Source organism: Cetorhinus maximus, chromosome 6 (assembly GCF_964194155.1).
Source record: "Cetorhinus maximus chromosome 6, sCetMax3.hap1.1, whole genome shotgun sequence".
NCBI lineage: Eukaryota > Metazoa > Chordata > Chondrichthyes > Lamniformes > Cetorhinidae > Cetorhinus > Cetorhinus maximus.
The window spans coordinates 154,582,637-154,596,593 of NC_135884.1; the positions used below are offsets into that span (position 1 = coordinate 154,582,637).

At 43.2% G+C, this 13,957-nt stretch overlaps 1 protein-coding gene across 4 annotated transcripts in view; it reads right to left on the minus strand.

The window, feature by feature from the left end:
- ss18l2 (ss18, like 2) overlaps positions 1 to 13,957 on the minus strand; it is a 45,846-nt gene that overhangs the window by 9,661 nt on the left and 22,228 nt on the right. For 2 of the 4 annotated variants that reach the window (XM_078544688.1, XM_078544689.1), the window contains exons 3-6: positions 11,522 to 11,606; positions 5,562 to 5,679; positions 4,236 to 4,448; positions 1,237 to 1,338 (exon numbers count right to left, since the gene is read on the minus strand). In XM_078544688.1, coding sequence (XP_078400814.1) covers positions 1,237 to 1,338; positions 4,236 to 4,448; positions 5,562 to 5,679; positions 11,522 to 11,606 — 518 coding nt within the window. Of the gene's footprint in view, positions 1 to 1,236; positions 1,339 to 4,205; positions 4,449 to 5,561; positions 5,680 to 11,521; positions 11,607 to 13,957 lie in introns of all 4 variants that reach the window. The other 2 variants (XM_078544687.1, XM_078544686.1) reach the window with 1 other exon arrangement.

Consider the following 13,957-nt stretch of genomic DNA (forward strand, 5'->3'; position numbering starts at 1 on the left):
CCACTTCCCTGGACCTCTCCTGTCATCACATGGACAGAGAACAATTGCCCCCACTGAATCCTGGCAATACGAAGGCCAACAGCACCATTCTCTCCTCCCCTCTCCCTCATCCTCCAGACCCTCTTCACGAGACAGTGTGGAACCCTGGGGATCTGACATCACCCTGTATGTCACCAAAACCATCTTGGCAACATGGAACTCCCTTCTCTTACCTTAACCCCATCGCTGCCATAACACTCATCCTTATTCTGTATCTAACCCGGTGCTGTACCTGCCCTGGGAGTGTTTGATGGGGACAGTGTAGAGGGAGCTTTACTCTGTATCTAACCCCGTGTTGTACCTGTCCTGGGAGTGTTTGATGGGGACAGTGTAGAGGGAACTTTACTCTGTATCTAACCCCGTGATGTACCTGTCCTGGGAGTGTTTGATGAGGACAGTGTAGAGGGAGCTTTACTCTATCTAACCCCATGCTGTACCTGTCCTGGGAGTGTTTGATAGGGACAGTGTAGAGGGAGCTTTACTCTGTATCTAACCCCGTGCTGTACCTGTCCTGGGAGTGTTTGATGGGGACAGTGTAGAGGGAGCTTTACTCTGTATCTAACCCTGTGATGTACCTGTCCTGGGAGTGTATAATACTGACATGGGGTGCCTGAAATGGTAAAGTGTTCTATTCCCTAAAACTGATATCCTTCGCTGCAATGAACACACTACAGTCTAACAATTTCATTGTTGGGTGTCAGTTTCTCTGCTGATACTGTGACTTTGACAGTGTTGCAACTGCTGACTGGGAAAATCACCTTCTGCTGCAACTGTTTATCTGATTTTCCTGTAAAGATATTATATAAATTCAAGGTTTTGTTAAAAGATGCAGTGATCTCTGCCTCAACCATTCTTTAACGCTAAACACTCGACGCTCTGTGCAAATAAATTTCTCCTAACCTCTCCTCAGTCTCTGTTTTTACTTTTAAATTAATGACCCCTCATTACTGACTCCCTAACCAGGGGAAATTGTCTTTCCTCATTTACTCTATTAAGACCCTTTACAGTTTAAAAAAAAAAACATGATTAAATCTCCTCTTAACCTTCTCTGCTCCAGTGGAAACATGCCCAACATCTTCAGTTGTTCTCCTACAATCTGCAGCTCTTTAAAACCCTAACTTGACATGTCTAACTATCTCTCTCCCGAACTCTGGTTCTGAGTAAGGTTCCTTGATATGGAAATTCAGTGTCCTTTACCTTCTGTATAAAGTTGTAGGTTCATTCCCTCTGGTGGACCCTGTGCCTGGTTAAACTGGTTGTTGAAAAATTCTCCCTGGGATGATTGCGGCTGTGCAGGAACTGTTTGATAACAGACAGACAGACACATCAATAAAATGCTCATTCCTCATCATCATGAAAAGTAAAGCCAGACCCTCCAGGAGTGTGATCAGGAAGCACTTTTCACACACAGGGCGGTGTAAATCTAGAACTTTCTCCTCCAAAAAGACTGTGGATGTCATGGTCAATGTTTCAAGACACTCGAAAGGCTTTTGTTGGGTAAGGATTGTAAGGTATATGGATTAGTTGGATGAATAGAGATGCAGATCAGTTTCAACGGGGCTCCTTCTAGTTTTATGTTCTGAGTATTCAATCACAAAACAAATAACAATATTTGGTGAGTTGTAGTGCTGTACTGTCCCAAGTTTGATCATTGGCCTGTGATGATCAGCTGTTTTCAGCCAATCTAACAGTCTGGATATCAGGTGAGGGACATCGAAAACTATGTGGAGCTGGAGAAACCCACATTCCTGCTCACTGTCCAGTAACTCCTGCCGGGTGGACCCAGAAGGACAAGTTACAGTCAGAGTCATACATTACCCTAGTGGGTCTTCAGCGGTTGTACCTTCTCTCTGGAGAAGCAGAGACCCGAGAAAGATCTTTAAAATTATGAAGGGGTCTGATGGGTTAAGAAACTGTTTTCACTTGTGGATGAATCCAGAACGAGAAAGCCACGAAAATCAGAAAACTACTAACAGATCAAAGGTATTAGGGACGAATTTCTTTACACACAGAGAGGTGAGAATGTGGAACTCCTTAGCACTTGGAATGGGTGAAGCAGAGCTAAAGGGAGGCTGGATGTATACATGAAGAAAGGAACAAAGAGATCGAGGGTCAGGTTGGGGTGAGGCTCACGTGGACTGGACCAATTGAGCTGAATGTGCTCCAGATACTATGTAATAAGCAGCCAGTATTCACTATGAGGCTCACATATTTAAGAGGGGCGCTTTGTAGAATGAGGTAGGCCGCTCAGCTAATCGTGCCTGTGTCTGGTCTTTGACAGAGCTCTCAGTTGGGGAGGTACTGAAGGCCCTATGAAACTGCAGCACTTTAATAGTGATTTAAATTTATCCTTGACTCTATTTCTGTAATTGTCATTTCAAAGGTACAAATAAGGATAATTATTTCCTTGTTACACATACAGATGCAGTACAATTATGTTACTGCAGATGGTGGAGCTGAGCTGCTTATTGGTCTGCTCAGCACAAACACCAGAAATAAATGTAGCAGAACTGCAAACCTGATCACTTTTTTAAAAAAATCCTCTTCCCCGCCCCAATTTTTACTGATTTTTAATAAATCAATTCCACACCATGTTCTCCTGGGGGCACTGACTCTCGTGACGGTGCAGTCCCCTGGCTATTGGAACCTCCTCACTTTATGCCAAAGGTGCAGAAAGACAAAGGGGAGGAAGTGATGCTCAGCTGTACAGAGCCTTGACCTGAGCCCATCTGGAGTAACCTTGGTTAGTTCCGAGCACCTCACCTCAGGGAAGAGGTATTAACCTTGGAGGGGGTGCAATGTAGATTCACCAAAATACAATGCTTGGTAGTTAACTGTCAGTCACCATCACTGGTGCATCCTCATGGCATCGCCTCTACCAATCAGAGTCCACTTGCCAACCAATCAGCACTCTCTTCACATACAGTATAAATTGTTGTTTTTCCCCTTATATTGGTATCCTTGCAAAGTGTCCTGATGAGTGCAAGACAAAAAGCTGTAACCTCTTTTTTTTGAGCAATACTCAAGTTCTGTACTTGCCAAATTACTATTTAAAATATTGAGGATTAAATTATAAGGTCAGGTTGCATAGACTTGTTGTGTTCCCTTGAGTTGGGAGATTGAGGGGTGATATAATTGAGGTGTTTAAAATGTTAAAAGGATTTGATAGGGTAGATGGAGAAAAATATTTCCTCTGGTGGTCAAATCCAGAGCGAGGAGGGAAGATCTTCAAATTCAAGTCAGACTATCCCAGGAGTGAAATCAGAAGCACTGTGTCACAAAATCTGGAACTCGCTCCCCAAAAAGGGTGTAGATGCTTGGGGTTAACTGGAAGAGAGATTTCTGTTGGGTAATGGTATCAAGGGATCTGGACAAAGGTGGGCAAATGGAGTCAAACTGTCCCATCCTGGTCAAAAAGGAACTCAGTGTCCAAGCTCTCACACAGAATCACAGTGCAGAAGAGGCCCTTCGGCCCATCGAGTCTGCACCGACACGTGAGAAACACCTGACCTACCTACCTAATCCCATTTACCAGCACTTGGCCCATAGCCTTGAATGTTGTGACGTGCCAAGTGCTCATCCAGGTACTTTTTAAAGGATGAAAGAGCAAACGAACAAATGTCGTGAAGCATTTCTGGATTTCCATAGAATGAGAGTTCAGTTCAACCATGGTAGTCTGAAAATTTGAACTCTATCTATTTTTAAATCTGAAAATAAAAATCTGGTCTGGGTACAAGTGACCATGAGGCTGTAGGGTTGTCATGAAAACCCAACCAGTTCACGAATGTCCTTTAGGGAAGGAAACCTGCCATCCTTACCACGATGACTCCAGTCCTACACTAAGTCTTAACTGGCTCCTGAAGTGGACGACTAAGATACTCAATTGCATCACCATTCCCTCAAGTGCAATTAAGAAATGGATAACAAATGCCAACTTTGCCAATGACACCCACAGCCTGAGAACGAACATATATAAAAAAAATGATTGCACTTCTGATAAAACTGTAACAGATGTGACAGGGAGGGGACTCCAATGCAAGATCAGATGGTGTGGAACAGTAGAGAAAGAGAGAGAGAGACAGACAATGGACTGTGTCAGCCAGTGTGTCAGGGCAGGAGGGAGCATCAATAAGCTGTATTGTGCTGTGACAGGCAGGTTGTTTTACCTGTGCTGCTGTACTCCATCTGTACTGTACCTGGGTTCTGCTGGGCGACAGGCTGCAAGTGAGTCCCCAGGGCCTGCCCCAGATTGACTCCCATCTGCTCCTGGGCTGTCAGACTCTGTGGGGGAGCCACCGATGGATTGAAATTTCCCACGTTGCCATGGCTACTGATGGGTAGGCCTATTGAGGGGTTTGATGTAACCAGTTGGCAGTGAGGCTGCCCCTGGGGAAAAGCTGCTCCGACACCTGTTGTGGGGAGGGAAAGAGAAGTTTATAAAAGACAAACAATAGTGTTTTTCCATCGCGTTTCTCATGGGGCTGGTGATTTCATCAGCCACTGCCTGAACCCACATCTCTCATGAACCCTCAGCACAACAAGCCAAGGATTGAGATTAAAATCTTCCATCTACCTTCTGGTTAAAAGGTTACATTGGGGGTGGTATAGAGCTACCTGAACCCTACCACTGCCCTGGAAAGAGGGTACTGGGCGGGGTGGGGTGGCGGGGAGGGGGGGAGCGGTTTAACCAGAAAGGGAACATTCTGGAATAAAACACAAGGAAAGGAGGCAGCTTACCCAGTTACACCGCCCTTAAACCCACTGCGGCAGGCAGCTTGGTCTAGTTAGTTGCAGTCATGGTGTGATTCTGCTCCTGGATTAGTAATCCAGGGATTACAAATTTAACTTCTAACAATTTTAGAATATGATGGGAAGAAAAATCTGGAAGTGACCATGTAGCTGTTGGATTGTCATAAAAACCCAACTGTTTCACTCATGTATATTTGACAGGCTTGCATTTCTATAGCACCTTTCACAACCTCAGGACATCCCCAAGTGCTTCACAGCCAACAAAGTGCTCTTGAGATGAAGTCACTGTTGTAATGTAGGAAATGCAGCAGCCAATTTGGGAAGGAAAACTGCTTGGCTTCTCCAGTCTGGCCTATGTGTGACTCCAGTCCCACATCAACATGGTAACTACCAAAACAAAGCAACTAGGGATACATGGATGGGAGAGGTCTGGAAGGTTATGGACTAGGTGCAGGTCAATGGGACTAGCGGAATAATATTTCGGCACAGGCTAGAAGGGCTGAATGGCCTGTTTTCTGTGCTGTAGTGTTCTATGGTTCTAGGGGATGTGCAATAAATACAAATTTTGCCAGTGATATCCATATCCCGAGAATGAATAACACAAAAACTGCTAATGCCAGGTACACCCAACAGGGACAGGCGTGAGCAGCGCAGTACAAGGATTCTTCATCCCGCTACCGCCCAATTCCCAACTCAAATCTATTAACTAAACAGACTGTATTCAAACTCAAATCCAACAGCTCCATCGGAGATCACAGCCGTTTGCCACTTACCTGCCATCTGATAAGCATTCCCTGATCCAGGGGGAGGGGTTCCACTTCCCATGGAGTCTACAGCTCTCCCCACAGGCTCCATCCCCCCTGGCCCCATTGCCATCGGCTGATTGAGTGTCTGAAGGAGAGAAAATAACTGAGATATTAAAAAAACAAAATCAGGGCAGTGACTTCAACCACAGAGTGATCAGTTCCCAGAAGAAGAAATTCTGGAGGTAGACTGTTGTTATGATGATGATGGACAGTTGATTCCTAGAATTAGACAGGTCAAATGGCTTCCCACCCCTGCATTTATCAGTGACCATTGAATCTGGCTCTCCCCCAGGCTACAGCCCAGTCGGCAAACATGAGCTGACGTAAGGACTTAACAGCAGGGAATAATCAGATGTTTGGCATTGGAAGTTGTGGACACACTTTAGACCCAGCTTAACATGTTTTTTCAAAATTGCATTAAAAATAAAATCTCTATTCCAAAGTATCAAGGTTCCACCCAATAACAACTGGTGGCGATTGGGAATTACCAGTAAAGCTTCTGCTGCCATTTCACCAACTCTCCACTCGATGTCCCTATGATATGTTATGTGGATGGGACCTATCCAGCAGCTGCTGGGAAAATCCCAATAGACAAAACTGTACAACCCCCACATCAGCATCATCAATATTCAAAAAGAATGAGATTGCTGGAAAGAGAATGAAATATACTCGTCTTTGGAAGGGGGGGAAACACAGAATCATGTTTTGTTAGGTGAATGGTGCCACCCAGAACATTAAACAAGCCCTTTTCTGATGGATGTCCTGCAGATAATTGGCAAAAGGAGCTGGAGGAGAATTTTCTTCCTGCAGTGAGGGGGATCTGGAATGTGCTGCTCAAAATGGCAGTGGAAGCAGATTCAATAGCATTTCTCAAAAGGAAAGTGAATAAACGCTTGAAAAGAAAAAAATATTCAGGCCCACGAGGAAATAACAGGGGAGGAGTGGGAGCAGTCAAATAGCTCTTTCAAAGAGTGGGCACAGACATGAGTTCTATGATTCTGTTCCTAACATGCTTTTTTGACACTTGCAGTGTCAATGTTCTGCTGTTATGGCACAGCCGTTGGCAAATGCTTAGTTGTTCAAATCCCAGAGGGAAACTTGAGACAACTGCCACAACTATTTTTTCAATTTGTATGTTTCGAGATGCGGGCTTTGAATTCAGTAGTAATAAGACCATCAAGCCTTAAAGGTCTTTACAAAACTAGAATAAACATTTATTAATAAGGGAAATGATTTTAAGCACATATATATGTCTACAAATTACTACTTTAATAACTTCTAAATCCCCTAACTAATCTAACTCCCAGTTACACTTAAGGCACCAGTAAGACACACAGATTTTAAAAGACCCAGGCAAAGAAACAATCGAATTCAAAGTGAGTTTCCTGAATTTCAGTTCTTTATAGATAGCACCTTGAGGCTTAGATGCCAAAAGCTTTTCACACTTGTTAGGTCTTAAAATGCCTGCCTTTACACACAGCCTTCTCTCCTTTATACATATTTCCCCTTTGAATGCAAATTCACATTGTTTCACAATGTCCTTGGACTTTACCTTCCCAATAATAAAAATCTCTCATTGTACCAAGTTTACCAGTAACCTTTGGGAAAAATAAGCACATTGTTTCTTAACTTCCCCTGGCTAGGTGTAATTTTTCACTCCCTCTCTTTGAATTCAAGCTAGTCTAGTTTATTTTAAAATGCAAATGTCCTTTTACACTTCACATTCTAAACTTACCCCATTTTACCCACGTAACATTTCAAACCGAGCTTATCTTCTAATACATCAAAGCCTTCAGACCAGCTGTCTTTAATCCAATTAAGTCTCTCCCTCACACATATACACATAGACACAGATACCACTAAATTCCAATAACATATCTTCTTGACACCAGCAATAGATGCTGCTGGTGAACAACCTCTCTCTCCCTTTGCCTGCAACCCACCCCTAACAATACACAAGAAGCCTCACATACTTTTGCTGCTATGTCAGGTTGAACACAACTGTTTTCAGCATTCAGTAAAACTCAGTTTTACACCTACAGGCTCATAAAGGCATGGAAATCAGGTATAAGCAAATTGCTGGCACATTCCAAATGTGCAGTCTGTAAATAAATCAATACCAAGTCCTGACATGCTCCTGATCTGACTCCAGAAAGTGGAAAAAGTTTTACATTCAATCCAGAAAGACTGCTTTGTCCACAGTCCATGTATTATCCAACCCTACCACGGACTCTACCCACCCATTATCCTCCTCCCCAACCTACCTGCAGTACTCTGCGTGCCTTTTTAATCTGTTTCCACAGCCATGTACACTTTAGCTCATCATGGGCTCTGGCGTAATATGGGCTCTTTAAATGTCTCAATGATGAGATCTTGAGACTTGTACATTTAAACATGGACCCTTTATTGTTAACCTTTAACTATTTACAGATCCCAGGTTACTGTCATGCATCATGCTGTTCCCTCTATGTAGGCAGGTTCCACAGTGTTCTTTCTACACCATCCTCCCAGTCTATTACCATGTGACTCTATACATCGTACAGTGGGCAGTACTATTATCTAGTCTCACCCATGCTCTATCAAGCTGCTCACTCCACACTGCTATCTGTCTCCTTCTCTCTGGGGTCTTTTCGCTCCCTCTCAGGTCTTCTGTTGCTCTCGGCACTATTTGGGAGCGTGCTAGACTTTCTTCTGGAGTTTGCACCCGCTACAACTTGGGAGTTTAAAATATCTGTCAAAGCCTTTAAATATCTCAACAAATGTGGTCAAGTACATCACCAGCAAATGAGCCAAAGACGAATAAAAACTGATGAATTTGTACTTCTTCTGATTTCTTGTTATAGTTCATCTGCAAACTAAAAATCGTCTTCTCCAAGACTCCCACTCTTCGGTCTGCTTTAGCCCTTTCTATAGCACAAATGCGTCTGGCTCTTCTAATTTTCTGTCCATGGCTGGTTTTTCCTTTTGTAGTTACCGCTTTAAACGTCATTACCACTTGAAGAGCTGTCAGTGCAGTAAACGTTTTTTTTCTCTTAGGTGTTTCTGCAGCTGTTGGTTTCTCTATCTATGTTTCCCGTGCTTTTTCCGATTTTGGCGGGCTCCCCAGCAATCATGGGCCTTTTTAAGGTAAAAGCATTTCTTTTCTGGGCAGCTTTATTAAAATTCATGAATGGCTTTTTTGAGCGTCCCACACTGTGGGAGCTTTGGCGAGGCACATGGTCTGAGCGGGTTCTGTCTTTTTTAAACTCAAAGCCACAGCACTTTGCTATTAAAATCTGCAGGTCTTTTTTTTAAACTCTGCAGGTTTTGCTTGAAATCTTGACTCTGCCAACTGATTTTCACAGGTTTTTTTTTAAACCGTTGTTTTTTTTTACTAGCAGCTTTCTTTCAGCTGCCCTGTGGATCCTGAGCCCTTGGGATCGCCACCTATTATAAAACGTGAGTACAGCTACTTTTTTTTGTAATTTTGCTCACCATCTCGTGAATTGTGTCATTCAGGGTCTCATAAAATTCTGTAATGGACTTCCACTCACTCTGGTGGATTCCTCACTTCCAAGTCTGTAGTGAAGCTTCTTAAACTTTTTTGTTGAAGTTTTCTTCTTAAGTGCGTATCTCTCTAGTTCAGCTTCAGTTCCTTTTAGCGTTTCATACCTTGGGATGCCATCTGGGTTCATGCATTTAGCTGCCACCTTTCATATCACCGCGATCGCCATGCCAGATTATGGTACTCTCTCTGTTGTGATATCTTGTAAAAGCGATCACTGCTGCCAATCATGTTGTACCAGGCTGATAGTGCTGCTAACCCACTGCTGCCACCATGTTGTACCAGGCTGATAGCGCTGCTAACCCACTGCTGCCACCATGTTGTACCAGGCTGATAGCGCTGCTAACCCACTGCTGCCACCATGTTGTAATATGGGTTCTTCAGGTGTCTCAATGATGAGATCTTGAAACATGTATATTTATTGTTATTGTCATGCATGGTGCTGTTACCTCCATGCAGGCTGGTTCCACAGTCTTCTTTCTAGACAGTTCTCCTAGTCTGCTATCATGTGACTCTATACATCATATAATGGGCAGTGCTATTCTCCAGTCTTATGTTAGCACCTTTACAATACAAATGGCATGCAGGCACACACGTCATACAACAGAATCTACTTCATCTTCTACCCCCCTGCTGACTGAGGCACAGTCAGTCAGAATGTTGCTTGCAGAATGCAGCATGCCAAGGCTGAATAGTGGAGATCTGAGGATGGGTAAATATTCTCAAGTTTTGCTCAATTACCATTTAGGATTGGGGAGTGTTTATACAGAATTTAACCACGTGAGTGAGGTAGTGTGTACACAGCTGTTATGACTCAGCAGTTAGTAAAGCTGAGTTAATTAAAAATCCCAGAGAGAAAACTTTAAACGATGTCATAACCTATATTTTAAGTGGTATGTTTGAGATGCAGCTCTAAATTCAGGAATCAGACCATCAATTCTCCAGAGGTTTTACATTAAACTAAATTAAAATTTTTATTAAGTTACAACACATTACACACATACACATGGCTACAAATTGCTACTATCATAACTTTTAATAAATTCCCAGACTAAACTCCATTAAGGCAACAGCAACCCATGGACTTAACCAGAAACCAGGCATTTTCACCTTACAAATTTAAAATGAGGTTCCTTTCCATTTGGTTTCTTTGCAGACAGTTGTAGGCTTACAGGCTTTGATCTTACATTGCCCCTGCTCTGCTCACACAAAACTGCCCTGATATACCTAGTACATCTCATTGAATGTAAATTCTCATTGTATCACCAGCCTCTTTGAACTCCACCTCTTCTAACAGCAAAACCCCTTTCATAGTACCAATGTTATTGATAATATAAACATTGCTTGGTCTCTGCTAGCTAGGTGCCAGATTTCACTCGCCTTCTTGAATGCTCTATTCAACAAAATACAAATGCACTCTGCCTCTCTTACATCTCAAAACTAGTACACATTAAAGCACCCAGACTAGCTGGCATTAATCCAATCAAGGCATACCCACAGATTAAACATCTATTTTAAAAAAAATATTAAGACATACCCACAGACTAAACCTCTACTTTTAAAAAAAGTCAATAACGTTATATACATTAATAGCTTTGTGACAATGGCCAAGGTGTGCATGATAACATGCAGGCCTGGCCAGGTCACACAAATGATCACACTGAGGCTTAGCCAGGTTGCACAGGGAATAACACGCAGTCCTGGTCAGATTGCACACGGAACACTATGTAGGCCTAGCCAGGTTGCACATGCATATGGGGGAGGCAGTGGTATTGTCACTAGACTGGTTTTCCAGATACCCAGGGTAATGCTCTGGGGACCCAGATTCGAATCCCACTATGGCAGATGGTGGGATTTGAATTCAATAAAAATCTGGAATTAAAAGTCTGATGAAACCATGAAACCATTGTCGATTGTTGGAAAAACCCATCTCGTTAACTGATGTCCTTTAGGGAAGGAAATCTGCCGTCCTTACCTGGTCTGGCCTACATCTGACTCTAGGCCCACAGCAATGTGGTTGACTCTTAAATGCCCTCTGAACAAGGGCAATTAGGGATGGGCAATAAATGCTGGCCTAGCCAGTGATGCCCACATCCCATGAATGAAATTTAAAAAAATTAAAACCCAGGCTTGGCCAAATCGCACACGGGATAACATGCAGGGCTGGCCAGGTCACATAGGGGATAACATGCAAGCTTGGCCAAATCGCACACGGGATAACATGCAGGGCTGGCCAGGTCACATAGGGGATAACATGCAAGCTTGGCCAGGTTGCACATGTGGGATAACATAAAAGCCTGAGAAGGGTTGCCTACACCCATTTCCCAGGCCAGCAGTGTACAGTTCATTTCCCTCGAATACTGAGCTATTCACTGCCACTTACCACAGGTTGGGCACTGGGCACATTCTGGCTGGAGTCTGCTATCGTGGCCAGGTAGATGAGGTTTCTGTGCAGGATCTGCTGATATCTGAAAGATAATCAATGAGAAAAGATTATTGATTTCTCAACCACCATTTTCTCTCCTGAAGACACCAATTCATTCTGGGGAAGAGTTCCATGAGCATTGGTAGCCCAATCGTCTATTTCTCACATGTACTTAGCAGGGATGGGGGGGGCATCACTCCTGAGTTATCTCCAATCTGCCCTCAGGTTCCAGCATGGGTTAGAGGTTTCCAACCCTCCAGGAGTTCAAGATTAATCTCCTGGGCATTGCTGTGAGTAAAATCCCAGGAAATAAATCATCGGGACATTAAAAAATAATTATTAATTCAATCTGGAGATAGGGAATAAAATCTGTTTGATTGGCAGTAAAGATCATCCAAAACAGTATCAGTCTGTTCACTTTATAATTGGCCTTCAGAAGGAGAGACACCAAGCAGATTGAAAACGAGATAGCAGGAGCAGACTATACAGCCACCATTCAATACGATCATGGCTCATCATCTGCCTCAACTCCACTTTCCTGCCTGCTGCTCATATCCCTCCATTCCCTGAGACACCAAAAATCTGTCTATCCCAGCCTTAGATGTATTCAACAATAGAGCATCCACAATCCTCTGGGGTAGGGAATTCCAAAGATTCGCAACCCTTTGAGTGAAGAAATTTCTCCTCATCTCAGTCCTAAATGATTAGCCCCTTATCCTGAGTCTGTGCCCCCATCTTCTAGATTCCCCAGCCAGGGCAAACAATCTCTCAGCATCCAGCCTCTCAAACCCCCTCAGAATCCTATCTGTTTCAATTCGATCACTTCTCATTCTTCTAAACTCCAGAGACAGGTGAAGCAACCAATGGCAGCAGAATAGATCATAGATAAGAATCATAGAATGGTTGCAGCAAAGGAGGCCATTCAGCCCATCATGTCAACACCATCTCTCTGTAAGAACTGCTCAGCTAGTCCCACTCCCCAGTCATTTCCCTGTAGCCATTCAATTTTTTATCATCAGGAGCTTATCCAATTCCCTTTGGGAAGCGACAATTGAATCTGCCTCCACCACACTCTCAGGCAGAACATTCCAGATCCCATTGCATAAAGCTTTTCCACGTCACCTTAGGTTCTTTTGCCATTTACCTTATATATGTATCTCTGATATCCATATCTTATATCTGTATCTGTATATATCTGTATCTCTGATTCTCAACCCTTGCGCCAAAGAAAACAGTTTCTCTTTATCTATTCTGTCCAGGCCCCTCACGATTTTGAACACAATCTCCTCTCAACCTTCTCTTTTTTTTAAGAAGAACAGTCCCAGCTTCTCCAATCTATCCATGTAACTGAAGTCCCTCATCCCTAAAACCATTCTCATAAATCTTTCTGCGCCCTCTCTAATGCCCTTCACATCTTCCCTAAGGTGCAGTGCCCAGAAACGGAGACGATACTCCAGCTGAAGCCAACCAGTATTTTATAAAGGTTAATAATAACTTCCTTGCTTTCGTATGTTCCATCTCGATTTATCAAGCCCCGGTGCTGTAAGCCCTTTTCACCACTTTTTCAAACTCTTTCGAGTTATCAACAGTCACAGATTGCAACTTCGTTCAAGTACAATCACAGTTCTTGGTTTTCCGGGAGTGGGACATGAACCCACAACCTTCTGATTCAAAGGCGAGGGTGCTATGGACTGAGCCACAGCTGACACCTCTAAACTGCCCCTGCCACCTTCAACTGTTAATTGTATAAATTAAGGTTAAGAGTCTACAGATGTGGGACAATAATTGGATAATGACTTGTGCACATGTAAGAGAAATATTGACACTGATGGTAGGTTGTAGAGTTTGGAGCCGTGCAAATAGTCGTTTGGCAGAACAGAACTTCAGTATTGCTGAAAAAAATTAACTTGTTTTGTTGAAGCTTTTCGTCCTGCACTCATCAGGACAATTCGCAAGAAAATACCAATGTCAGGGAAAACAACATATTTATACTGTGAGAGAAGAGAGTGCTGATTGGTAGAGGCGTTGCCATAGAGAATGCACCAGTTGACGGTGATTGACAGTTAACTGCCAAGCATTGTTTGAAATTTAAACTAAGCAACTTGACTCTGATTGGTCAAGCCATTGCCCTGAGGAATGAACCAGCGAATGGCTGTCACCTATTTTGTTTAGCTGAAACAGGCACAATGTGTGTACATGTTCTTTCTGTTTGCAAAGAACAGCGCCCTATGTATTAATATATGTAGTTTCCAGGACACAAATGTGTCACACTACGAGCCCAACTGACAATCTTAAATTGGTCGTCAGCTCAAATCTTAGCACACTGAAAATTATTTAGCAAATGGTGTCCAATCGCAGAATCGCATGTAATGTTGGACACTGCGTTTTGAGTTT